Source organism: Podarcis gaigeae, assembly GCF_964106915.1.
Source record: "Podarcis gaigeae genome assembly, chromosome: 6".
NCBI lineage: Eukaryota > Metazoa > Chordata > Lepidosauria > Squamata > Lacertidae > Podarcis > Podarcis gaigeae.
The window spans coordinates 37,485,431-37,510,560 of NC_139682.1; the positions used below are offsets into that span (position 1 = coordinate 37,485,431).

The 25,130-nt window shown below is 42.5% G+C and overlaps 2 protein-coding genes across 5 annotated transcripts in view; one reads left to right on the forward strand and one right to left on the reverse strand.

The window, feature by feature from the left end:
• Positions 1-2,235, reverse strand: part of GUCA1B (guanylate cyclase activator 1B) — a 26,877-nt gene extending 24,642 nt beyond the window's left edge. The window contains exon 1 of the mRNA XM_083745451.1: positions 2,162-2,235. The gene's annotated coding sequence lies outside the window, so the exon portion shown is untranslated. The remainder of the gene's footprint in view (positions 1-2,161) is intronic.
• The window catches only part of IRF6 (interferon regulatory factor 6), a 25,345-nt gene extending 1,383 nt beyond the window's left edge, over positions 1-23,962 (forward strand). The window contains exons 1-8 of one of the 4 annotated variants that reach the window (XM_083745434.1): positions 2,396-2,572; positions 11,646-11,822; positions 13,950-14,154; positions 15,161-15,286; positions 18,354-18,506; positions 19,822-20,214; positions 20,821-20,939; positions 22,598-23,962. In XM_083745434.1, the coding sequence (XP_083601560.1) occupies positions 11,649-11,822; positions 13,950-14,154; positions 15,161-15,286; positions 18,354-18,506; positions 19,822-20,214; positions 20,821-20,939; positions 22,598-22,819 (1,392 nt within the window). In that variant the 5' untranslated portion in view covers positions 2,396-2,572; positions 11,646-11,648 and the 3' untranslated portion in view covers positions 22,820-23,962. Of the gene's footprint in view, positions 1-2,395; positions 2,573-11,645; positions 11,823-13,949; positions 14,155-15,160; positions 15,287-18,353; positions 18,507-19,821; positions 20,215-20,820; positions 20,940-22,597 lie in introns of those variants that run through there. The other 3 variants (XM_083745435.1, XM_083745436.1, XM_083745437.1) reach the window with 3 other exon arrangements.
• The last annotated feature ends 1,168 nt before the right edge of the window (positions 23,963-25,130 follow it).

Below are 25,130 nucleotides of genomic sequence, written 5' to 3' on the forward strand. Positions count from 1 at the left end.
TGGCAGAAACGAAAAGGTTGCTGCTTGAAAAAGTAATGTGAGAGGGTGTATAGTAAAAATATAACGCAAGTATTTAATTTATTACAAACTCTTCTTACCATATTCTTCAGTCTGAACACCTTCAGAATGGCTTGCATCAATTTCAAACAGCGAAAGATAGCCAACTAAGCCATAGTCATAGCCCACCCACTGAAATCAATTGACTCAAGTTACCCAACTCCACTGATTACAGTGAGTCTGCTCTGCGAATGACTAACATTGGGTATCATGCAGTAACAATAAACCATGTAGTGTATCATGTGGCTCTCTGATCTACTGATGGTGCTGAAACCAAAAGAAATAATTTAGTTTACTGCTTTGTGGATCAAGGCTATCTGGCATTGGCCCAACTAAAACGGATGGTGTTTAAAGGAGGCTACGAGTTACCGGGTAACATATCACAACTGTGAGTGTGAACACTTCTTCTCTCTCTTTTTTCATATTGCCTGCCATTGACATTTAAAGGCTGTGTAAACAGACACTGCCTCCAGTATGTCCCCACTGCTGGTCTGGGAAGCAAGTTTACCCACAATCCATTTTGAACCTGTATCTATCTTGTCATTTCTTATGAAATACTGCATTTTGATGTATTTCCCTCCAAAGCAGCTTCAACCCAAATTGAGAAAAAGAATGATATTGAAGTTGATAATGTGTATACAGCAATGTGTCCTCAGAGAGAATTTTATTTGTTTTTTAAAATTTGTTTGCCTCTTTATATTGCCCAAGGAAACCCAAAGCAACTTTGGTATTTTGTTGTATTTGGTTGACTTCATTGTCACAAACAACAAAGGCTTTTGGGGCACCACAAACATTAACCCATTTACAGCACATTCTTATGCATGACCCACAAAACGAAGTCTCACTATATTCCAGGAGACTTATGTTCAGGCAAGCATGCATTGCATTGCGATCACATTATTGTGGGAGCTATTGCAGGCATGGGACTACTTCATCAGTTGTATGGAGCAGAGAGAAAATATGTACACACATATATGTATGCACTCAAGTCTTGTGCAGGGAAAAACTAATATATTCTTATTATCCTCCTTGTATGTTTGTGTGTGTGGGGGAAGCTATTTATTTTTTTAAAAAATTATAGTCTGCTGTTCATCGCGTACTGATACCAGGGTGGAGTACAACATAAAACTAAGGACACAACACACACACACACCCTCCCCAGGTACATATTCACTTGTTATTGAAATGATAACAGGATCAGCACCTGACATACCAGTCTGGAAACGGAACTCCACAAAGGAGGCCCTACTCCACATCAGCACCTGAATGAGTCTCCCTGAAAGAGAACTAGGATATGGTGGCAGTTTTGTGTGGAGAAGTGGCTAAAAGGAGGGGAAGGGTTCAGCTCCGAGGGCCTTCTGGCAGTTCCCTCACTGCAAGAAGTGAGGTTACAGGGAAGCAGGCAGAGGGCCTTCTCGGTAGTGGCACCCACCCTGTGGACCGCCCTCCCATCAGATGTCAAGGAAATAAACAACTATCTGACTTTTAGAAGACATCTGAAGGCAGCCCTGTTTAGGGAAGTTTTTAATGTTTGATATTTTATCGTATTTTTAATATTCTGCTGTGAGCTGCTGAGAGTGGCTGGGGTATAACTAATAAATTATATTATTATTGTTATTATTATTATTATTATTCAGCAGCTCCTCTCTCCAAGCTTGGTGCTTCTCACAGTTGCTTTTCATTCAAGAACAGGACAAAACCCAACAGCATTGGGAGACAGTTACACATATCTACTGGATGACATCTAATTTGACCCTCACAATTTCAGCAGCAGAATTCCCCTCCAGCGTGGCTGATGGGTGTGTTTCATCGGAGAATTGCTCATCAGCAATTTTATAGGAACCGCTCTTATGATGCCGCGCTTAACTTTCAAGGAAACTGAGAAGTTTTGAGTAATTTAAGTACGAGTAGCAGCGGCAGCCAGAGTTCTGCAACTCAAATCAAGTTTTAAACCTGCAAGGCAGAGAAGCAAAAGAGACACCTGATATTGGAGAAGGGGAGTGGGGGCGTACTGGTTAAACCAGTTGCACCGACACCAACACTTTCCCATGAAAACGAGAGGATTTATTTTTTTTTAAGCTCCAAATACACTACATCCTTTTACCTCTGTTGTGGGAGAGGGGAGAGAGAATGAAGATGGTCAGCTGGTGCTTATGCCGCGGCCACAGAGAAGAGCACTCTGTCCATGCGCAAGGACCACTTGGTTTACAGTCCTAGGCTAGCTCAGCCTCGACGTGCCTCTCCGCAAAGCGGCCCGTTTCTTTGTCCCGCCTCTCCTCGCCCCTTTCGCCTCCTACTCCCTTGCTCCTCGCCCGCGCCCCTTTCGCGCTCTCCTCCTCCTCCTTCCTGCAGGGGCGGAGCCGGCAGCGCCTGCGCCCGGCAGCACCTGGCTCAGGTGAGCGCGCCGCGGATCAGAGCCGCAGCCCAGGTGAGGAGCGCCCGAGCGGTGAGTGTCGCGGGAGGGGGGCGAAAAGGCCGAGAAGGAAACTTCCCCCTCCCGACCCGTCTCTTGCAGGTAGGCTCCGTCCCCTCCTGGGCTACGGTCGACGGTCATTCCCGCTCCAGAAACCTGCCCAGGCCTTTGGCGGCTCCAGCTTCCCACCCTCGTGCGCTTTGCTTATCCCCCGCTCTCCGCGCTCCCTTCTCGCCCATGTGTTTCCTCCTTGTCTGGCCCTCTGTGGACTATTATTACCTCTTGCCCTTTCCCCCCCTCACTCTTCCAAAGCATTTTTTTAAAAGGCTGGTGTTTGTTTTGTTCACAGTTTCTGTTTCCCAGAGTCCTCATTTCCCTCCAAACTTCGCCCTCGTTGCTCTGGGCTCGAATCTAATGGAGGCTTCCTTGCAAATAATGGCTTGGTAGTAAGAGGACACTGCGAAAGCCTGAGGGGAAGAAGGGCACTTTTGACTATAGCCTTGGGTTGGAAGAAAAGTTCCTGCTCTGGGGCCGTCCACACAAGCAGGAGTTGCTTTACTTGGGGCAAGTAAATAACCTCTTGGGATTTAAATCAGTGGACGATCTACAGGACTGTTGTGCTACACGACTCTGGCGTGTTTACTGTGTAGATGGGGAAGGCAAGGGCGCTGCACTAGATAATACTGAACTTGGTAGGAGCTGCTCTTTAGTGCATTTAGCTCCTGCTGCTGGAATGTGCCTGAGCCTAAAGTTTCCAGGTGATTTGGGGAACATTGGAAGTTGCCCTGTGCCCAGATTTTTGTCAGCTCAATATTGTCTACAGAGCCCCCCTCCTCTGGCCTGGATTTCAGACAGGAGACTTTCCCAGCCCTACCTGGAGCTGCCAGGGCTCCGAATGGGAACCTCTGTATGCAAAGCATGGGCTTTGCTATGGAGCTACTGTCCTTGTGTGTTGGGACACACAACTGGAGCAGAGTTGGCTGGGAACTGAACTTCCTGCCTACTCCTGAGAACAAAGTAACTGGGTCCAGTTAAATGGATCCAGGAAGGATCTACCATGCTTACAACTCACTCTGAGGATAATAGGCTATCCTCAGTCCATTTTTCTTGTGGGTTATTTGAGTTAAGACAGACCTTTTGTCATGGTAACTGAAGTGTTTGATGCAAGTTGATTAACTTAGTTTGGCATTGTTATGCAGATTGTCCTCAAGTTTCAGATCTGAGATTAAAGTCTTCATTTATAGCAGGCCTTGTGCAGCTGCACCAGAGAGGAGTTGTAAACACTTATGTTACCTCATCATGTGTATTTCTAGAATGACCACTTTTCTTGTGCCTCATCAAAGGACAGGGTTTAATAATATTTAATATAAGGGCTTAACTTTGTGGTATTTGGTCTAAAAAGCCAGATAGCCTAGTTACAATAAAGTGGGGAGCTTTATCTCTGTGGATATTGGTGATATGGTAATATCTCTTGGTGATATTCAGTATGGAATAATAAAACTGAAAGCAGAGCTTTAAGGTTTGATAGTTTATTATGTTAAAAATTAGTATTGGAGGTACGGCCATGCAAAGTAAGGGGTGAGGAGCCTCAGGCCCAGGGTCTTCCAGGCCTCTCTGTCTGGCATGTGGTCCTCTCCCCAGACTGTACATCCTTCTCAGCCACACTCCCTTCCCTAGTCTTTCTTCATACCCTGCCCCCCCTTGAGTCTTTTTGCCTCTCTGAAGTGTTTCTTTGAACTCTGAGTGCCTCTTAGTTGGTTGGGGGCGGGGGAGTACAGCTTAAAGATAAAATTTGCATTTGTTTCTTCATTTTTGCTTTTGGCTCTGCCCATCACTATCTTGTGGCCTAGAAATGTAACCCTCATTCTGAAAAAGGTTCCCCACTGGATGTTTAGAGAAGCATTTATTTATTAACTTCTATCCCATCCTTCCTCCCAAATGAGCTGGACATCGAAGTGGTAAGACATTCTTATTTAAACAAACCTTACCCAGTTCTTCTGGGACACGAATCAGAAGGTCGGCGGTGAGCTCCCGTTTCTCGGTCCCTGCTCCTGCCAACGTAGCAGTTCAAAAGCATGTCAAAGTGCAAGTAGATAAATAGATACCGCTCTGGTGGGAAGGTAAACGGCGTTTCTGTGTGCTGCTCAGGTTCGCCAGAAGCGGTTTAGTCATGCTGGCCACATGACCCGGGAAAACTGCAGACAAATGTTGGCTCCCTCGGCCAGTAAAGCTAGATGAGTGCCGCAACCCCAGAGTTGTTCGCAACTGGACTTAACTGTCAGGGGTCCTTTACCTTTTTACGTCTTTCAGCTATCAAATATATATGTGAAATAGAATGTTCTTAAGTTGCTTCTAAAACTCAATAATGATAAATTAATAACAATAAATATGCCACTTCTTTCCAACCTAGTTCATAGGCATAAATATGCTGCAGATAAGGGCTAATGGGTAGGATATTGGTCCCTGTGAACAATTTTGAGGATAGGGTTGTGATCTTCTTACGTGATGTCTCCATATGGTGAAATATCCCTAACACTGCATCTTTGTGCTTGGAAATTCTGCACCTAATGAATTTCTGCCTGCCTGTTAAAGGCACTGTATCTCAGTTGGGAGTGGGGATGAGGGAAATGAAGCAGTCCTTTTTGGATATTTGCTGGTCCTGACAAAGTTCTTACCCTTTGAGGATGGAACACTGAAATAGTGTTGGTCTGTTTTCCAGCAGTCGTTCTTTGAAGTTTAGCTCCCAAGGAGACAAATATGACTGGGGGATGCATCTTGTTTCTAGTGCACATGCATATAAGTATGTGCACATGAATGCAAATGTGTTTATGTGCTGCACAGGCTGCTATTTGACACACCGTAGGCGAGACCGAGAATATTGGAAGCATGTCTGTATTTTTCTTTGTGGAATGTTTGAGGGGGTGTACTTGAGACAACTTAAGGAAAACAAAACTGCATTTGAGATTGGTGAAGTAAGATATACTGAATGTGCAGCAATGACTTCACAGGGTCAGAAAAGTGTTGGGAAGGTTTATTCAACTCATTTAGGAGCTTAATGATAAGAATTGCATAAAACCATTTTGAGCTGCATGCCTTCAAGCTACGAGCATGGGGCATACAAATAGCCTGCAGTAGTATCTGAAGAGCATTCTTAGATAACTGTCTGCCTAGTTTGCCGACATGCAAGTCTGTGAAGCAAGAGGTGGGATTTGTACTTTCGGTTTCCCTAATTTGGTTGTGCCAGAGCCCTGCCTAATGTTAAGTGACTGCAATACATTGGTACCTTGGGTTAAGAACTTAATTTGTTCTGGAGGTCCGTTCCTAACCTGAAACTGTTCTTAACCTGAAGCACCACTTTAGCTAATGGGGCCTCCTGCCGCCGCTGTGCCACCGCTGCACGATTTCTGTTCTCATTCTGAAGCAAAGTTCTTAACCCAAGGTACTATTTTTGGGTTAGCGGCGTCTGTAACCTGAAGCGTCTGTAACCCGAGGTACCACTGTACTTTGGATACTGCTCTACAGTACTTCCTTAGCTCCCATGAGGAAGTTTTCTTTTCTTTTATGAAAGGGCTTGTGATCAGTTGTCGTTGTCAGAGAAATATCCTTCAGTATATATTTGGTTTCACTATAATAATGGAAAACACCTTTTTAAAAAGGGCGGACAAATTTGCATATGGTCAAATTTTGTCTGGGCTAAAATAACCAATAACTATTACAGAAATACCTTTTTTCTTTTAAAAATGGTATTTGAGCAGGAGGGAAGCTGCATTTCAACAGGAGGGACAGAGGATGCCTTTTATCATCAGGCACAGTTATGCATATACATTATGTCTTCGTCATTGTGCCGCACTAGCAAAAACCTTTAAAAGGAGATTCCAGCACACAGCTGTAGGAATTCATTTACAAAACTGAAACTATCAGACTTGGGTTCACATAAGAGACTGGGAGTGGCTAGCTCCCTACAGAAAATTGTTGTCCCTCTTTAGGTGCTTATACATGTGACTAATCTTCCTTTGCCAATTCATCATCGGTTGAGAGTAAGTCACGCCTACTATGATTTCATCTCTTAGTCTGGCCGGATCACCTTTTCATTTGTGCTCTGCATGGTAATCTTTTACATTGTTTGACTTCACATTCCTTCCTGCCCTCATTCCCCCCCCCCCCTTCTCTCATGGTATAACTGATGCTGACATTAACACATGCTTCTGATGAAGTGGCTCGTGAAAGCTTGTATAAAAGCAATGTATTTGTTAGCCTGTAGCAGGAAAAATGAGGAGTTGTGTGGCAACCCCTCTGGCTGGCTTCTTGCAAGGTGTTTGGCGAGCACTGCCTACAAATATAGTGTTTTGAGTCTTGCTCTGTAGTTAACCTGTGCACTTCATTTCACTTATACTGCACGTAGTTGGAGAAACTGTTTGCTGCTGCACACGCCTTCTGTAAAGGTTTGCAGTCAGTTTCTTGCATGCTTCCTTTTTTTGTATTGATTGTCATTTTCGCTACTGTGGCTAACAGAATAACAATAGCAATCTGCTTATTTAAATTTATACACATCCCATCTTTTTGCAGAAAGCAGGTCTCCAAAGCATCTGACAATAAGTGAAAAATAAAAAATAAATAAACACAAAGTTCTTTTTAAAAATAGTGGTGGGGAGAGTAATTGAAAATATCTGCTCCCCATGTCTTATGGCTTCAAAGAATCATAGAATTGTAGAGTTGGAAGGGATCCCAAAGGTCATCTAGCTCAACCCCCTGCAATGTAGGAATCTCAACCAAAGCATCCATGATAGATGGCCATGCAACCTCTGCTTAGAAACCTCCAATGAAGTAGAGTCCACCACCTTCCGAGGGAGTCCATTCCATTGTTAAATAGCTCTTACCATCAGAAAGTTCTTCCTGGTGTTTAGTCAGAATACTTTCTTGTAACCTGAAGCCATTGGTTCAGTACCTACCCTACGAAGCCGGGGAAGATAAGCTTTCTCCATCTTCCATGTGACTGCCCTTTAGATATTTGAAGATGGCTGTTGTATCTCCTCTCAGTCTCCTCTTATCGAGGCTAAACATACCCAACTCCCTCAACCATTCCTCACAAGGCTTGGTTTCCAGACAGTTTATCATCTTGGTCACCCTCCTCTGCATATCCTTCTTAAATTGTGGTGCCCAGAATTGGACACAGTATTCCAGGTGGGGGTCTGACTAAGGCAGAGTACAATGGGACTATTACTTCCATTGATTTGGACACCATGCTTCTGTTGATGCAGCCTAGAGGAACATTACCTTTTTTTGCTGCTCAATCGCACTGTTGACTCATGTTAAGCTTGTGGTCTACTAAAACTCCTAAATCATTTTCACATGTACTGCAAGTAAGTCAGATGTCCCGCATCTTATTTTCATGCAGCTGGTTCTGTAGAACCTTACATACCGGTATGTCTCTATTGAAATTCATTCTGTTAGTTTTGGTCCAGCTCTGCAATCCATTAAGGATCTTGAATCCTGATTCTGTCTTCTGTGTCGTTAGCTACACCTCCCAATTTGGCGTCATCTGCAGATTTGATGGGCATCCCATCAATTCCTTCATCCAGTCATGATGAAAAGACCACCTGTGCCCCAAGTCCCTTCAGGAACCAGGAACACCATTCACATCAATTCAATGTCATGTCCTCAAGGCATTAAATGGGATTTGTAAACACTCCAGTGTTGCCCCCTTCCCCCCCTTCTGGCCTCTGCATGGCTCAGCCTTTCTTCTCCTTGCCAGGTTCCTCTTATGCTGCTGCTTTCCCTGGGGAAAACTGCTCTTTAGTGGTCAGTTGGACCAAACAGCAATTGGGTTTTCTGTGGATTGCAGTTTGTTCTGGCTTAAAGCTAGAGAGTGGGTTTACCCTGGGAAAGGAGCGGGGCAAGGGGAAAACTGTTTGGACCCATTTTTTCTAGACACTGGACGAGCAGAAGTGGTGGCAAGGCCTTAGATATTTCTGCTGTTGATTTGGCTATCCCAGCTGCTGCTGTTCAAAGATCCTCTAGTGATTATAGTCACAAACAATGACTATGCTGTAATAGTGGTACTATTTATCATGTGTTGGATGCTTTGTCTTTGCACTATGGCCAACAGCAAGCTGACCTTCTTTCTCTTCTGTCTTTTGTCCTTTTTAACCATCCCTCTTCACCACTGATCCCTTTGTTTTTCCTCTTGTCTGTCATATTTGCTGTTGTGTTAGTTTTCTGTTCTTATAGGGTTGTTTTTTAGTGGGGAATGAGCTTTGTTCTGTGTGTGTGTTGTCTGTTTCCTTATTGCTTTTATGTGTGTTTGGGCTATGATGTCACCTGTTGACGTACCACTGCAGCTCTGGCAGTACACCTGAGCAGTTGCAGGGATTCATTACTGGGTGACTGGGTGTCTGTCCACTGATTCCTTAAGATTTTGCAGTGGTGGATGGTGTCTTTGCATTGGAACTTCAATCTTCTGCGTTGGCACATGAAGTCTAAATGCCCAATCATACTTTGAGTGTAAGGCCCTACTTTTGCACTTGAGTATAAGGCATTGCTGGGGACGCTGGTGGTGCTGTGGTCTAAACCACTGAGCCTAGGAAGGTCAGTGGTTCGAATCCCCGCAACGGGGTGAGCTCTCATTGCTCTGTCCTAGCTTCTGCCAACCCAGCAGTTCAAAAGCACATCAAAGTGCAAGTAGGTAAATAGGTACCACTCCGGTGGGAAAGTAAACGGTGTTTCTGTGTTCTGCTCTGGTTTTGCCAGAAGCAGCTTAGTCATGCTGGCCACATGACACGGAAAAACTGTCTGCGGACAAACGTTGGCTCCCTCGGCCAGTAAAGTGAGATGAGCGCCGCAACCTCAGAGTCGTTCGTGACTAGACTTAACTGTCAGGGGTCCTTTACCTTTACCTTTTTATAAGGCATTGCTGCTTGGTAGTTCTGTTTGGGGGGCTCCACTTCTTCAATGATGGAGCTGTTGACTTGCTGTGGATCATATGTTCCTTCCCTGCTGTGTAGCATCATGCTCTGGTAATGGATGCTTTAGTGGACTGCATTGATGAGTATTTAATATTATGATGAATAATTCTGAAGAAAAAGGATGCTGTAAGAACAATCAGAAAAAAATGTGTTGGTTCAGATTTTAAAAATGTGTTTTATCTATGAGGAGCACTTCCAGAAGTATAATATTTAATGAAAATGTTTCAACCAAGTGCTCCAAAAAAATTAAGTATTTTAATGCATGAGGAGATGTCGTGGTGGTGTGATGATTTGCTGGGTATGGGAGGAGCAGAAAAAGCAAGAGGGTCAGAGGGCGTCTTAGAAAACAAAGGTTGAAACAGGGGGTGCTGCAGAAGAGAAGAGATTAGACCCAGGGAAATGAAGGAAACTGAAAAGAGTGAGGAAGTTTGCAGCAACTTGAAATAATCGGTTGTATCCATTGGTACAGATCTCTTAACATTATTGTGACATCACTCTGGTTATATTTATGTTGATTGTTTATTTCATAGCTGAAAGCTAACCCAGGGCAAGTAAACATGTTATTGCAGCTGCCTGTGCTGTGGTGCCCTTTCTGGCTAATTCATTTTAATTAAAAGCATTTCTAAACCACTTAATATTTAAAAATCTCTATAAACAGTGCACAAAAACATAACATTAAAACAGGAACATAAAAACAGAGACACAATCTATGGCATATTTCTAAGGAGTGTACACATTTATTAGGCCAGGGGTCGGGAGGCACTGTTCCTCCATATGTTGTTGAACTTTGATTCCCATCAGTCCTTGGTTGCAGATGATGGAAGTTATATAGTCCAGCAACATCTGGAAGACCTCAGGTTCCTCATCCCTGTATTAGACCTATTATTATTATTATTATTATTATTATTATTATTATTATTATTATTATTATTATTATTTCTTCTTGGAGCAGAATAAGGCTGGGATTACATGTGTCCTAGATAGAAGGGCTCAGTGGTAGGCCACATACTTCACATGCAGAAGATCCAAATTTGAACCCCACAGCATCCCTAGGTAGGTCTAGTAAAGGCTTCTCTATCTAGAACCCTAGAGAACTCCAGTGTTGACAAGATAGACAATGCTCTTACTGATTAGCCTGGTTTACAAGCCACAGTAAGCAAAACAAAGAATTACTGGGACTGCACAAATGTGCCGGCTTCTGGCAAGAAGCTTGCAGCTGCTTTGTTCCTTCCTGGTCTTTCCACCCCCTAAACGTAGCCAACATTTGGCTTACTGTGCTGTCTGAACTTGGGCTCTCTTCTAGCTATCCACATGACCTGTACCTTGGATCATGTTTGGATGAAACGCTTTGCCAAATCTTTACTTAGCTCAGTGGGGTGCAAAAGTAAAAAATACCACAAGGTGGAACAAGGTGAATTTAAGCTACTCTCTGGAATCCTACATCTTTGTGCAGTACTGGTAAACCATAGTTATTGTGATGTGTGAACCAAGCCACATGTAATGTACAGAGGAGCTGCCATTTCAAAGCAAGTCAACTTCATGACCTATGAAGCTGATGGGTTTAACCAGAGTTTGTTTTAAGCCAGGATTCCTGATTCATACTATTTAACGAGCTGACTGGGGGAGCCCAGTGTATTGTTCTACCATGGCTTCACATTAATTTATCAGTAAGGGTAGTATAAACCATTTTCCTGTGTTCCTTTGTGTGGCTGCTGTTTTCAAATGGCTGTTTCAGAGACATGCCCCACAGTGTGATGCAATGACAAAAGTAAAGTGTCCTAGATGTTACTGGTAGGAAGAAAGAAGCAGACACAATTTTGGAGGGGCTAGAGGCCACAGATATGTTGCAGTATCTAGTTGTGGTCTTGTTAGTGAAAAACTAAAATTAAACTGTACCATATAACTTAGTCCCATTTGTTCAGCTGTTCTATCCCATCTTAGAATTGGTGTCCTCAGTGTATTAAAATTGGATAAAGGCTGAGATTTTAAATTAGAATTCTTCTTTATATTTTGGGGGGCTATGCTCACCTGAGTTCAGCTAGTATTTCCAAGCGTATCTTGATAAGTTTAACTTGACTGGATTCTCCCCTCCCACACATTCAACAAAACTCAGGGAGTTGGCATGGTGTTTAAAGCAGCCACAATTGGTTTCTATTGCTTTGTTATCTAGAAAATGAAATGCTGTTTGCATTTGCTCCCCCCCCCCACTCCAGATAATGGCGTTACATCCACGGAGAGTTCGATTGAAACCCTGGCTGGTAGCTCAGGTAGACAGTGGTATGTATCCTGGTCTCATATGGCTTAACAGGGTTGCAAAGCGATTTCAGATCCCTTGGAAGCATGCAACTCGGCACAGCCCTCAACATGAAGAGGAGAACACAATTTTTAAGGTAATGAAATAATTCCATGCCACTTTGGAGAGCCAGTATAGATGAACTAGTAGTCATGGACTGGTGAAATCCAGATTCATGTTCAGCCATGCACTAACCTTGGTCAACCATTATACTATCTCACAGAGTTATTACAGGGATAACATAGAAGAAACCCCACCCTTATTTGCCATCCTGAGCTCCTTAGAGGAAGGGTGGGATGCAAATGTAATAAAAAGTATTACAGGTGACTTGCCGCAGCTAAGACCATTGTTTGCCAGCACCTTCTGCTTCATACTCCAGGAGGATCACTGCTCCAAATGAATATGCGTTTGCCTCCACTTCTTCCGTTTAGAAGGCTAATGCATTTCCTAGTGTTCATTTGTTTTGTTCATGTGATAGCAATTGCTTTAAGCTTGGACATCATGGCATGCCACCGTATTCTGTTATTGAATGGTGTTTTAGTTACCATGGGATCAAATTGGTCAGTTGTGCTTTTAAAGCAAATATGATCCTAGAGCTGTGAAGAGAGAGATGCAGCACCATGAATGTGTGCTCAGTTCATAATACGACTTGTACTGGGAAATACTGTGGCAAAGCAATGTGAAAGGGGCTGTTCTATTTAAATCATTCATCTTTCAAGTACTTGTGGGATAGAGAGATGCCTCAATAGTTTCCGCAATCAGTTCTGTCACCTTTTTTAGAGAGATTGATAATTTTGGCGTAATGCTGGTGGTAAACAGAAAAGGGTTTAAAGACTGTCTCAAGGCAAATCTTAAAAAATGTAGTATAAACACCGACAACTGGGAAACACTGGCCTGCGAGTGCTCCAGTTGGAGAACAGCCTTTACCAAAGGTGTCATGGACTTTGAAGACACTTGAACTCGGAACGCAAGGGAGAAATGTGCTAAGAGGAAGGCATGCTTGGCAAATCCACACCGTGATCAACTCCTGCCTGGGAACCAATGTCCCCACTGTGGAAGGATGTATGGGTCCAGAATTGGCCTCCACAGTCACTTATGGACTCACTGTTAAGACCGTGTTTCTGGAAGACAATCTTACTCGGCTACAAGTGATCGCCAGAGAAGAAGACGACGACTTGTGGGATACAGCTTCCTCCCTCCCAATCAGATGCTTTTTGCCTTATCATCACTCTGTGTACTCTGTGCTCCTGCAGAGTTGATTTTCCTGTCCTTTATCTAGTTGTTGACTGTTTCTCTTTGAAGGTAGCTCTTTAGTGGCTTCCCTTCTGAGAATCAAGGTTCTAGTTATCTACTTCTTAAGTCTTCATCGCTTCTCAAGTTAAGAGTCCTGTAGCATGCCAGCTGAGTCCCGTAAACCTGCATAGACTTGCACTGCACAAGGCTCTTCTAGTTTATTGCTGCTGGTTTTTGACCTTGTTCTGATGAACTGTTTATATGTTGGTACTCAGACTGAACTGAATTTGATGCAGAAATTATTTTAGATAGTTTTATACATTCTGGAAGCAAACTCTTGGGCATCAGCAATGGTTACTGTTTTAAGGAGAATTTACAAACTTTCTGTGTTAAGAGATTTTGTTAGAAGATTCTTGAGCAAAACCATTCTTTTGTGGTGACCTGTGAAATGTGAAATCCTTACATATTTTTAGGCACCAGACAAACACACACCTCTTCTCTCAGGCTAAGTAACAATCTATGGCCTTCTATATGAGAGGGTTGTTTGTTACTCTGTTATGTATTTTTTTGTTTTTAGATTGTAAACTGGCCTGTGATCCTCCGGTGAAGGGTGGTATAGAAAATTAATAAATAATGTTACCAGGATAAATCTGGGACCTTAATCCCACATACAAATAAGTAAATAAATGAGAGCCTGGTTTGCCATTAGGTTGGGTTTCTTTAGACACAATTGGGTGATCTCTACTGGAATGGTCTGTCATACCATGCATAAAAAATTGGTTTGGATAATTCTAAAATGATTTGTGCTGCTTTTGTCTGTTTGTGTTGGGGAAGGGGAAAACAGTGCCAGTCATGTCTGGCTGACTAGCTGCTGCACTAAGTATTTACTGCCTAGACTTATGTGATAAATGCAAGTTTGTTTGGTAGCATGATTCAACATTAGCTGGCATAATGACAGTACTTAACTGAGCATGATGTACTTTGCTCCCAGGCCTGGGCTGTGGAAACAGGAAAGTATCAGGAAGGAGTTGATGACCCTGACCCTGCGAAATGGAAAGCCCAGCTCCGGTGTGCTCTCAATAAAAGCCGGGAATTCAACCTGATGTACGATGGCACCAAAGAGGTGCCAATGAATCCTATTAAAATTTATGAAGTGTGTGACATTCCACAATCCCAGGGAGCAATAATTAATCCAGGTGAGATGCACAATGACTCTGTTGGTTTTTAAGGAAGTCTGGTAACAGGAAGTCTTCTATATGCCATGATGTTATGTTGTTAGTGACTCCTGCTGGGTAACTCGTTTTTTAATTGAGTAAGCATTTCACCTTCTCATTTGTGCAACGTAACTAACACAAAGTGAACTGTAGGTGACAGTTCTGCCTAGTCAAGGTTGCTTTCTGCTCACCCACAAATTCAACACATGGATGTTATTAATTGTTCAGCTTTCTGTTTTGTTTTAATCAAGTCTAAAAGAGAAAAGATTTCAGGGGAAAGCTTTGAAGATCAGGTGCATGCTACTAAAAGCCAGAATCAAGAGGGGGAAAGGCATGGTGTCTGGGCTTAAGGGCTTTCAGTTCCCACTGAAAGGCCTTTCCCTTGTTCCCACTTTTGCACATTGTCCCTAAGCAAGCATTCTAGTAAGATGGCAGTCTTTAAAATTCAATTCTTCCAGAAATGAGTGTTTCATTAAATGAAATTCACCGAGAATTTCTCCTGCATGTTTACCATTGAAAGAAATGGACCTCACTAGGCACATGTATGTGTACCTGGTAGAAACATTTTTGAACTTAGCTGTTGGATACAGAAGGCTAGCAGGTTCTGGAATCAGGTAAATGTTTTTCTGGTCCTCTGTGCACCTTTGTTCAAACCAGCTGAGAGGTTGGATGAGGCCAGTTGTGGGATTCTGGTTGGATAGTACAAGGGCTGGGAGAGAGTTGCTTCATGCTATCATGTCTTCCATGCATAAGCTGAGAAGCATGAAAAGACTATTGGCTCTGGTGCTGTTTCTGGAGCTATGAAGCAAACCAAACAGTACTTGGAATAAAAATCCCCAGGAAAGAGATGATTGTACACAGTGCTATTGGTAGAATTTTTCTGTGTAACTTCTGTGGGTCACACAAATGTCCATTCCACTTCTTTATTCTCTTCAGTTGATAAAATTCCATATTACTTGCTAATTGTCCAACTGCACTTTTTCTACAGGTTCTACTGGTTCCGCTCCATGGGATGAGAAAGATAATGAGCTTGATGATGAAGATGAGGATGAATTAAACCAGCCTCAATCTCATATAGCTATTCAGGATACCTTTCCATTTCTTAATATCAATGGTTAGTAGATAGACCCTGGCATAGAGTGCACATCCAACCCTATCTTTTAAATGACATTTTTCTCTTCATTATTACAATATGAAGCAACCATGCTTTCAGAAAACAGTCTTTTAAAAATCTCTGGATTGCAGCTAAGCTAGCAGTTGCTTGACTAGTACGCTGCAGAAAATGGCAAAAGGAGAAAAGCAAAGTCTGCACTATATGAGAAGTACAAGATTAGTCTGAACTGAAATATTCTTATTGTTCTGTGTCAATATGTTCATACACATGTCTAGTGTGGTCTAGTTGTCCTAAAGCTAGCTAGTTGTGAAGGAAAAGGCCATTCCCTTGAAATCTGTCCTGCTGTCATGGGTTGAACTGGGCCCTTGAGAGTTGTGAGGCCAACTGGGGCAGGGTGTGGAGAGATATTTGTGCCTTCCCCTTTGGTTCCACTGATGCTGTTCCAAGTGGGGCAACAGGCTGTTGCAGCAGCTCCCAACAGAATATTAAAAATAGAATTAAACATTAAAAACTTCCCTAAACAAGGCTGCTTTCAGATGTCTTCTGTAAGTCAGATAGTGTTGTTTATTTCCTTGACATCTGATGAGAGGGCATTCCACAGGGCGGGTGCCACTACTGAGAAGGCCCTCTGCCTGGTTCCCTGTAACCTAACTTCTCGCAGGGTGGGAACCGCCAGAAGGCCCGCAGCACTGGACCTCAGTGTCCGGACTGAATGATGGGGGTGGAGTTGCTCCTTCAGATATACTGGGCTGAGGCTGTTTAGGGCTTTAAAGGTCAACACCAACACTTTGAATTGTGCTCGGAAACGTACTGGGAGCCAATATAGGTCTTTCAGGATCGGTGTTATATGGTCTCGTCAGCCACGCCCAGTCACCTGTCTGGCTGCCACATTCTGGATTAGTTGTAGTTTCCAGGTCACCTTCAAAGGCAGCCCCACATAGAGCTCATTGCAGTAGTCCAAGCGGGAGATAACTAGAGCATGCACCACTCTGGCGAGACAGTCCGCGGGCAGGTAGGGTCTCAGCCTGCGTACCAGATGAAGCTGGTAGACAGCTGCCCTAGACACAGAATTGGCCTGCACCTCCATGGACAGCTGTGAGTCCAAAATGACTCCCAGGCTGCACACCTGGTTCTTCAGGGGCACAGTTACCCCATTCAGGACCAGGGAGCTTCAGGACCACACCAGCCCACCCCCTGTGCCCAAAAAACAGTACTTCTGTCTTGTCAGGATTCAACCTCAGTCTGTTAGGCACTATGCCAAGACCTCACAAGTCACTGTGACAGTCACTTAGCTAGCATTCTAATAAGACGGTTAATTCCCACAGTGTAGCAAGAGCAGACACACCTTTTTGCCCAGTGTGTAGCCTATAATGATGATGCAGCTTTGTAAGTCTGTTCCTTGGAGTGTGGTTCTGGTTTAACAGGTTTTAACAGTAATATTGTCTCAGCAGACACATTTGCATAAATTTCCCATGAACCAGACCTTGTTTAAAGTTATATTTTGATGGTGGTGTGTTTGGAAATAATATTACTAATCCTCAAATGGTGTTCATTATGGTGCATTTTATAGTATACACTTTTCATTCAATGAACCTTTTTTAAATGTTTTTTTCCCTCTTGCAATCTAATTGTCTGTCTGGTACATCTCTACCAATATTAATTCTTTGATCTCATAATGGGGTACATATTTCACTATCTAGTAAACTGTTCAGTTATAAATGATAGGCTAGTTCACTTATTACTGCATAGGGGGAAGTTTTCCTTCCGTAAGTTTGCAAAGGGCCTAGAGACTGATATTTTTTTTCTGTGTACTCCTTGAAAGACATTTTAGGTCAAGCTGGGACATGTTGGCTGTGATGTTAGAATTACATTTGAGAAATCTGAGGGCATTGACCATTGTGTTCAGTAAAGGAAGTTGCTGCTGATTAACCTTGCCAATTATTTCCAAGATACCATACTTTTTACAGCAGGAATGCCAAGCATAACTTGTTGAGTATATTTTGTACAGAAAGATGGGGTAAATTATTAAGTGATATCATGTCATTACTTTGCTTGGAGCTAGATAATGCAAGCTGCATTCTTGCTTCTTACCAAGATATTACTTACTGGGGGGGGGGGAGTTGTAACCACTGGGGTTCGTTTGCTGATTGAAGGCACTTTGATCCAGTGGAGGCTTCCAGCAGCAGAACAAAGAACACCATTTCTGTTGATTCTTCCCTTCTCCTGCAACTCCTTTGACCACCAGCTCCAAACTGCTTCAGAGGGTTGTGGGACCTTTTAGAGCAGTGTGGGAGGTGCTGCAGAGGGAGTCGGAATGAACAAAAGTTGCCTCCCTCTCCATTCAGCTGATGGAAACCTCTGGACACAAGCCAGAGTATCCAAGCTTTCAAGTTCTTTTTTGTCAGACTGAATGAAAAGGAAGATAAATTACCATTGGTAGAAGGTTAAATTCTTAGCCACATAAAGTAGTCAAGCTATGCTTGCCATTCCAGTATGAGAAGTGTCTGAGTGACATCTTGAACTGTAATTTAAAAAATGTCAGCAGTCCCTCAGGATATTATAACAACAACAACAACAACAACAACAACAACATCTGGCCGAGTTTCGCTAGCCACTCTGGGCAGCTCCCAATCGAGTGTTAAAAACAATACAGCATTAAATATTAAAAACTTCCCTAAACAGGGCTGCCTTCAGATGTCTTTTAAAGAGAAGATAGCTGCTTATTTCCTTCACATCTGATGGGAGGGTGTTCCACAGGGTGGGCGCCACTACTGAGAAGGCCCTCTGTCTGGTTCCCTGTAACCTCACTTCTCGCAATGAGGGAACCACCAGAAGGCCCTCGGCGCTGGATCTCAGTGTCCGGGCTGAACGATGGGGGTGGAGATGCTCCTTCAGGTATACAGGACCAAGGCTGTTTGGGGCTTTAAAGGTCAGCACCAACACTTTGAATTGTGCTCGGAAACGTACTGGGAGCCAATGCAGATCTCTCAGGACCGGTGTTGTGTGGTCCCAGCTGCCACTCCCAGTCACCAGCCTAGCTTACATAAAATGTACTACTTATGCTTAGATTCCCCAATGGCACCCACCAGTGTGGAGACCTGCAGCCCTGAAGCTGCATGGCCAAAGAATGAACCTGAAGACATCGAGATGCCTATGCCTCCTCCGGTTATGCCCCATGATATGTTCAGCTCTCCTGAAGTCTGGATTAATTCTCTTCCAAGTAAGTCTGTTTTTGACTATGTCGCTAGATACATCTAGATTGTTGTGTGCATGTAAAGTCCACATAGGGAGTATACCACGCATTGCAAAAACATGCTGAATGTGCACCGTTTCCCCCCTGCAGTTATTTCTGTTTAGATTGGTGTAGCCCAGAGAGCCTTCTGTGTCTGAAAATGTAATGTACTCATTGACATCAGCAGATGAACAAAAGAAACCCATCTGGAAACTGCTGTTGAATTTGGAATAGTGTGTGTCAGAAGTAACTTCTTACACTAGAAGCTTGTGTAAGGAGAAGCTTGAGGTGGTAGTGATCAGCCATGCCAACTGATAAGTTTGTGTCTACTGACCACTGCCGGGGTGCGGGTGGCGCTGTGGGTTAAACCACAGAGCCTAGGACTTGCCAATCAGAAGGTCGGCGGTTCGAATCCCCGTGACGGGGTGAGCTCCCGTTGCTCAGTCCCTGCTCCTGCCAACCTAGCAGTTTGAAAGCACGTCACAGTGCAAGGAGATAAATAGGTACCGCTCTGGCGGGAAGGTAAACAGCGTTTCCGTGTGCTGCTCTGGTTCGCCAGAAGCGGCTTAGTCATGCTGGCCACAAGACTGCCGGCTCCCTCGGCCAATAAAACGAGATGAGCGTCGCAACCCCAGAGTCGGTCACGACTGGACCTAATGGTCAGGGGTCCCTTTACCTTTACCTTACTGATCAGTGCTGCATTTGTGTGAAGAGCAAGACTCTCTGCGGTAGATTGAAAATGAAGTATTGCTGCTGTTATTTGGTGTTATCTTGTGATCACCCTGACTTTGGGATTTGGCTCTTGGTTTCCTTGGCACTTGTAAGGAAGACTAATAATTCTGCCCCTATTCTGTGCAAATTTCATTCAGCCCTAAAAAAGAGCCATGATAACCGGAAGAATAAGAAATCAAGATAACAAACTTTTTATAAAAGAATGGAAATGGTTTATTGAATATTTACAGATAAATTGCAAACAGATAAAAACACTGGCAGGATTATTGTAATAACCCGCAGTCTCATAAGAGTTTATATTTAAAGTAGATAATTAAATGAGCAAATTAAATGAATTCGGATATGCAGAAGATATTAAAAAAATAAATTTAAGGAACCACACAAAGAGGGGGAAGGAAGTCAAACTTTGAAATGCTAAAATGATTGGAAAATTAATGAAATGTATACATTTGAAAAGTATAAATAAAAACTTTTTTTTAAAAAAAAGTGCTGATAGACAATGCAGGTTGTTGGAATTATGGATCCTGTTGCAGTGTCTGATATTCTAACAATATATCTTTTTCTAATCAAGTGACAGACCTTGAAATCAAGTTTGAGTATCGAGGCAAAGAGTTTGGGCCAACAATGACTGTGAGCAATCCCCAGGGCTGCAGACTTTTCTATGGAGAACTGGGTCCAATGCCAGATCAAGAAGAACTCTTTGGTCCTATCAATTTGGAGCAAGTAAAGTTTCCAGGACCAGAACAGATCACCAATGAAAAGCAAAAGCTCTTCACAAGCCGTCTGCTTGATGTCATGGACAGGGGGCTGATCCTGGAAGTCAGTGGCCATGCTATTTATGCTATCAGGCTTTGCCAGTGCAAAGTGTATTGGTCTGGACCGTGCGCACCTTCTGGCACCACACCAAACTTGATTGAAAGACAAAAAAAGGTCAAGGTGTTCTGCTTGGAAACATTCTTGAGTGGTGAGTAATTATAATGCTCTTGGTTCACCATCAGAGTTGCCAATATGTTCTTTTTAATCCCTGAAACATTTTGTATACTCGATTATGGTACTGCAGCCCATTGGGATTGGGTCCCAACCAGTTAAGTCACCTGGGACTGTGTCTGGTGTTACTGGTATGGTGCAGGTAACAATTTGTGCGGAACCTGCTGGGCTCACAATGTGCACCTTATAGTGTTTGCATGCAGGCATTAGTGAATGGGCATTGGTTTGGTATTTGTTGTGCTCTAACATAGCTGGTTGAAGAGAAGCAATTCTCCCTTCTTCCTTTATTTTTTGCCCCACATCAATCACCAGAAGGCATAGGTGTGGTTGAAGTTCTCACCTATGGTCAGTGAAGTAGCATCCCTTATATTTGTTATAGTATACTGGGTCAAAGGGAAAACAGCATTGATAGCTAATATCATTATGGCATCTCTAGACAAAAAGATTATGGGAGAGAAGATAGAAAAGAGAGTAGGAGAATTGGGTTTTGAACTAGAAGAGGCAATATGTGGGAAATAGTGTTGCATCCAATATGTGGGAAATAGTGTTGTACATCACAAGCTTTGCTTTCCCTCCCGCTTAGAACTGATTGCTCATCAGAAAGGACAGATTGCTAAACAACCCCCATTTGAGATCTACTTTTGTTTTGGAGAAGAATGGCCAGATGGAAAATCTAAAGACAGGAAACTGATTGTTGTTCAGGTAAGAGAACAATGAATTGCTAAGGAGCGTTAATTGTCAGAACTTACTGTGAGAACATTTCGTTGACTCCTAGTTTTCACAATATATAACTATGTGCCATTTTATAACCCATAAACTTTAATTCAGCAGCCTATGTAAATGTACACATTAGCATGCATTCTGCTTCTATCAGGCATGGACAATGCAAAGAACAATGTGTGACGCTAGAGCCCTGGCCACTGGAAGTCTTATTGTCTACAAACATTTAAGACTTGGGGCAGCCTCAATATTTGAAAGCTGGGGTTCTTATAGTGTTGAACCACTGTACCGATACCAGTTTCAGCACTTGCGCATTCATCCCCAACAGAGACACGCTTATTTGCAATATTTACAGACCACCTTTCCAATGAAAAGGTTTTACAGCACTTTAAAATACAAATAAAAACCATTCATATGAAACAGGGGGAAATATAACTGAAGTAATAGCGGTTTAAAACTACCTAAAAGCAGTCTTTCCACTAATGCCTGAACACCCAAGAGAATAAACAAATATCAGGGAAGAGAATGTGGATGTCCCCTGGTAGAGCCACCTGGCAACTTGCAACATCTGTGTAAATAGCCTCGGTCTGATAGATAATAACTTTGCCTTTCTCAAAGAAAGATATTGAGGTCGGAACTCATGAGTATGGCCCTGTGGGGTGTGTATCCGTATGAGTTTGGGAGAAGGCACTCCTTGAGTTGCTTAGGACAAGACAAAACCAGCAAAAACTGGCACCTCTGAATTCTGCCCTGAAACAAACTGGTTTCAATGTAGGTGTTATGGAATAGGTGCAATGTGTTTGTGCCAACCGATCCATGTCAATACAGTGGCACCTCTGATTACAAACTTAATTTGTTCCGGAGGTCCGTTCTTAATCTGAGGTACCACTATAGCTAATGGGGCCTCCCGCCGCCACCGCGCGATTTCCATTCTCATCCTGGGGCAAAGTTCTTAACCCGAGGTACTACTTCTGGGTTAGCAGAGTATGTAACCCAAAGCGTTTGTAACCTGAGGTGTTTGTAACCCGAGGTACCACTGTAGATGGCCAGTGACCATGGCTGCCACCTGAGAATCTAGGAGTAATGACAGGTCCAGGAGCACCCCCAGGCTAGAACCTGCCCATGAAGGGACAGTGATTCTATCAGTGATGGGCATTTTTTTAGCTAACAGGTCAACTGCGTCCCCAGCTACCATAAGAATAATTGAATAAGTTTGTTGAGTTTGTGCAGTAGTTCATACTACTGCTCTTTCATCTTGGCTGCATTAGTATCCTATCTGTCTGCAACCAATTCTACTTGAAAGGCAGTGCAGACCACATGGGCCAAATGTTTTATCTGAGGCCTGGATTTTTACAGATGATTGGAGCTAACATCCTGAATTGGTAGTCATTTCAGAATAGTTACCAGTGCATCTACTCTGCTCGCATTGTGAGAACATATGTTCTTTTATTTATCTTACAACCTTATCCTATCTTTCTTCTATCATGACTAATAATGACTCAAAATGAAAATGAATGCAAGAGTGAAAATTTTTGTGTGTGTTGCTGTTACACCTTCTACTTGAGCTTTTAGCTTATTCTTTTTCGGATGCAATTGAAAATCCCATCTGGATTGACGCTGCATAATTTCTTTCTAAACAGGTAATTCCAGTTGTAGCTCGCATAATCTATGAGATGTTCTCTGGTGACTTCACCCGCTCCTTTGACAGTGGCAGTGTGCGGCTTGAGATTTCTACCCCTGATATCAAGGACAACATAGTTGCTCAGCTGAAGCAACTCTACCGCCTCTTGCAAAATCATAATGAAGGCTGGCCAATGCAGCCACCAAGCATGGAGATGGCCCCGCCCCTTGCAGCACAATGATGACCTGGTTTTACCTAAATGAGGAATTAGCTGGATTAATGGATTGTGTGTTTATATTTCAATTGATTTTAAATGTCTTTTGAGTAAGTGCAACAGGAATGTATTATGTACAACATAATCTGTTTTAAATTTATACTTTGCAAAAACTGCTCTGGATTAATGCATGTAGACAAGAACATTTGTCTATCTCTTTTCTCTTCAATTAATGTAAATATATCAAATGACATTTAATTTGTGCCTTAATTTGTGTGTTAAATGTTACACACAGTTTTCTCTGTATATGTGATCAGCATTCAAGTGCTCTTTTTAAAAAGTAGTTTCAGGAGGCTAACGAAAACACTTTCACCCTAGTTTTCTCTCACCCACTGGCTTGATAACACAGTCAAATTTATTACATAAATTGCATGTTTCTGTATATTTTTTTATATAAAAAATACCCAGTGCTGTTGGCACACATGTGAAATGTTAGAACTAATGCAAAACATTTTTTTTAGTGGCCGTAATTCTAACTGTTCAGTAAAACTGCTTTGCAAAGTAGTAGTAGACTGAGAAGTTAGCTGGATTTTCCACTGCTATTTGATAGTATTTCCTGTCTGTATACACTACAGATGAATAGTGCAAAATAATGACTTAAGTCTTAAAAGGCATAGTTCTTATTAAAGCTACTTTACAATCAGTTGAGCCAGATCTTACAATAAATGAAGTACAGCTAAGGTATTCAGATGATAATAAATTGTTAACTGGAAATCCAAGAAGCTGCTTTTATTGTAGTTCCACGTTGCATGCTACAGCTCAGTACAACAACTGGTGGCGCCTTCTGTTGGACTAATCTTTGCTAACCTGGATTTGTCCAAAAAGTCTCCATTGTTTGTAAGTATATCAGATTGCTAGAAGATAGGGAAAAGCACCAAAGCCCTCTGCTTGCTCTGTGCAGGACCTGTTTGACATAGATGTAAGAAGACTGTGGAACCTAGGAAATCTGAATACTGTTTGAGATGTAATATAGCTGGCTTTAAATATGACAGTGCTTTCAATGCTAAGCTTTGTTCTGAACTGGTTAAATGGCTGCATTTTTGTGTGTTTCTTTCCTCTGCTGGAAAATGCCTTAAAATGTCCCATAATAAAGTTTCTGGTTAACTATAACGTTTTCATGTCTCTTTTACTAGCAAGAGTTAAGTATATATAACTAGCACATCCAAGAAAACTAGCATTCAGATCTGTCCTATGTAGCATTTTGTTTGAAACATCTTGAATTGAATGGAAGGAAAATATATTGTGTACTGCAAATGTTTTCCTATGGTGGAATTCAATGCTATGCTATTACAGACATTCCATGAGTGCAATAATTTCAGCTTGCTAGATGGAATGATCCCCCTTAATGTGTTGTTCTGGGGGTTCTCCCAACCCTCTGAGCCAATTGCAGGAGACGCATGGAATGTGTGAAGATTTTTAATTTGTAGGCAGTTCTGGACAAAATGCAATTATTTTGTGGTGGAGACAAGGGAATGCAGAACTGTGGTTGGTATTTAAATAACTGTGATGGTGCAAGGATGCAACAGGGCTCACATCCTCCCCTGTGTACCCCACACCACCCCCAAAGCTACCCTAGAGGGTCAGAAGAATGTTTGGTTGTGCAGGAAAAAATTATTGCACTGACACGCTGTTCTCCGTAGTGCTACTTTGTAACTTTTTCTTGATTTTAGGGTGTTATCTTTTCGTAAACCACTTTTGAGTTCTTTTACAATAAATTTTATAAAATAAATACTTTAAATACAACCCTAAAACTATGCTATACTAATTACTTTAGGAGAGTGAAGGTGAAGGGGTGGATTACCTGCTTAAAGCTGCTTTGCTGGTATGATGCTATAGCAACAACAAAATAAAATGCTACAAGGCGGCTATGGTTAAATGTTTGGTTTCAGCCCTGCAATCGGGAGAGCTGGGTGAGTGGGGGAACAGTGTCCATAGAGGGCATCAGAAATGCTTCTCAAAATTATAGTAGTGTTATTTTAATAGCTATTGAATGACTTTATATTTGCTCTAGATTGAATAAATATATATATTTAAATATGAGTCCTGAAGTGCTCCCCTTATGTGATGGCAGTAATCTAGTCCAACCCGCTGCAATGCTGGAATCTCAGCTAAAGCATCCATGACAGATGGCCATCCTATTTAACATTGTATGTCTTTTTAAATGTGTTTGTGGGAGCGGTCATTATTTACTGGTTGTTTTTTGGTTTTGTTTTATTCTGCATTTTGTCTTCTCATCTTGTATTTTTCTGTTGTGAATTGCCCCTGGGTCAAGGGCGTT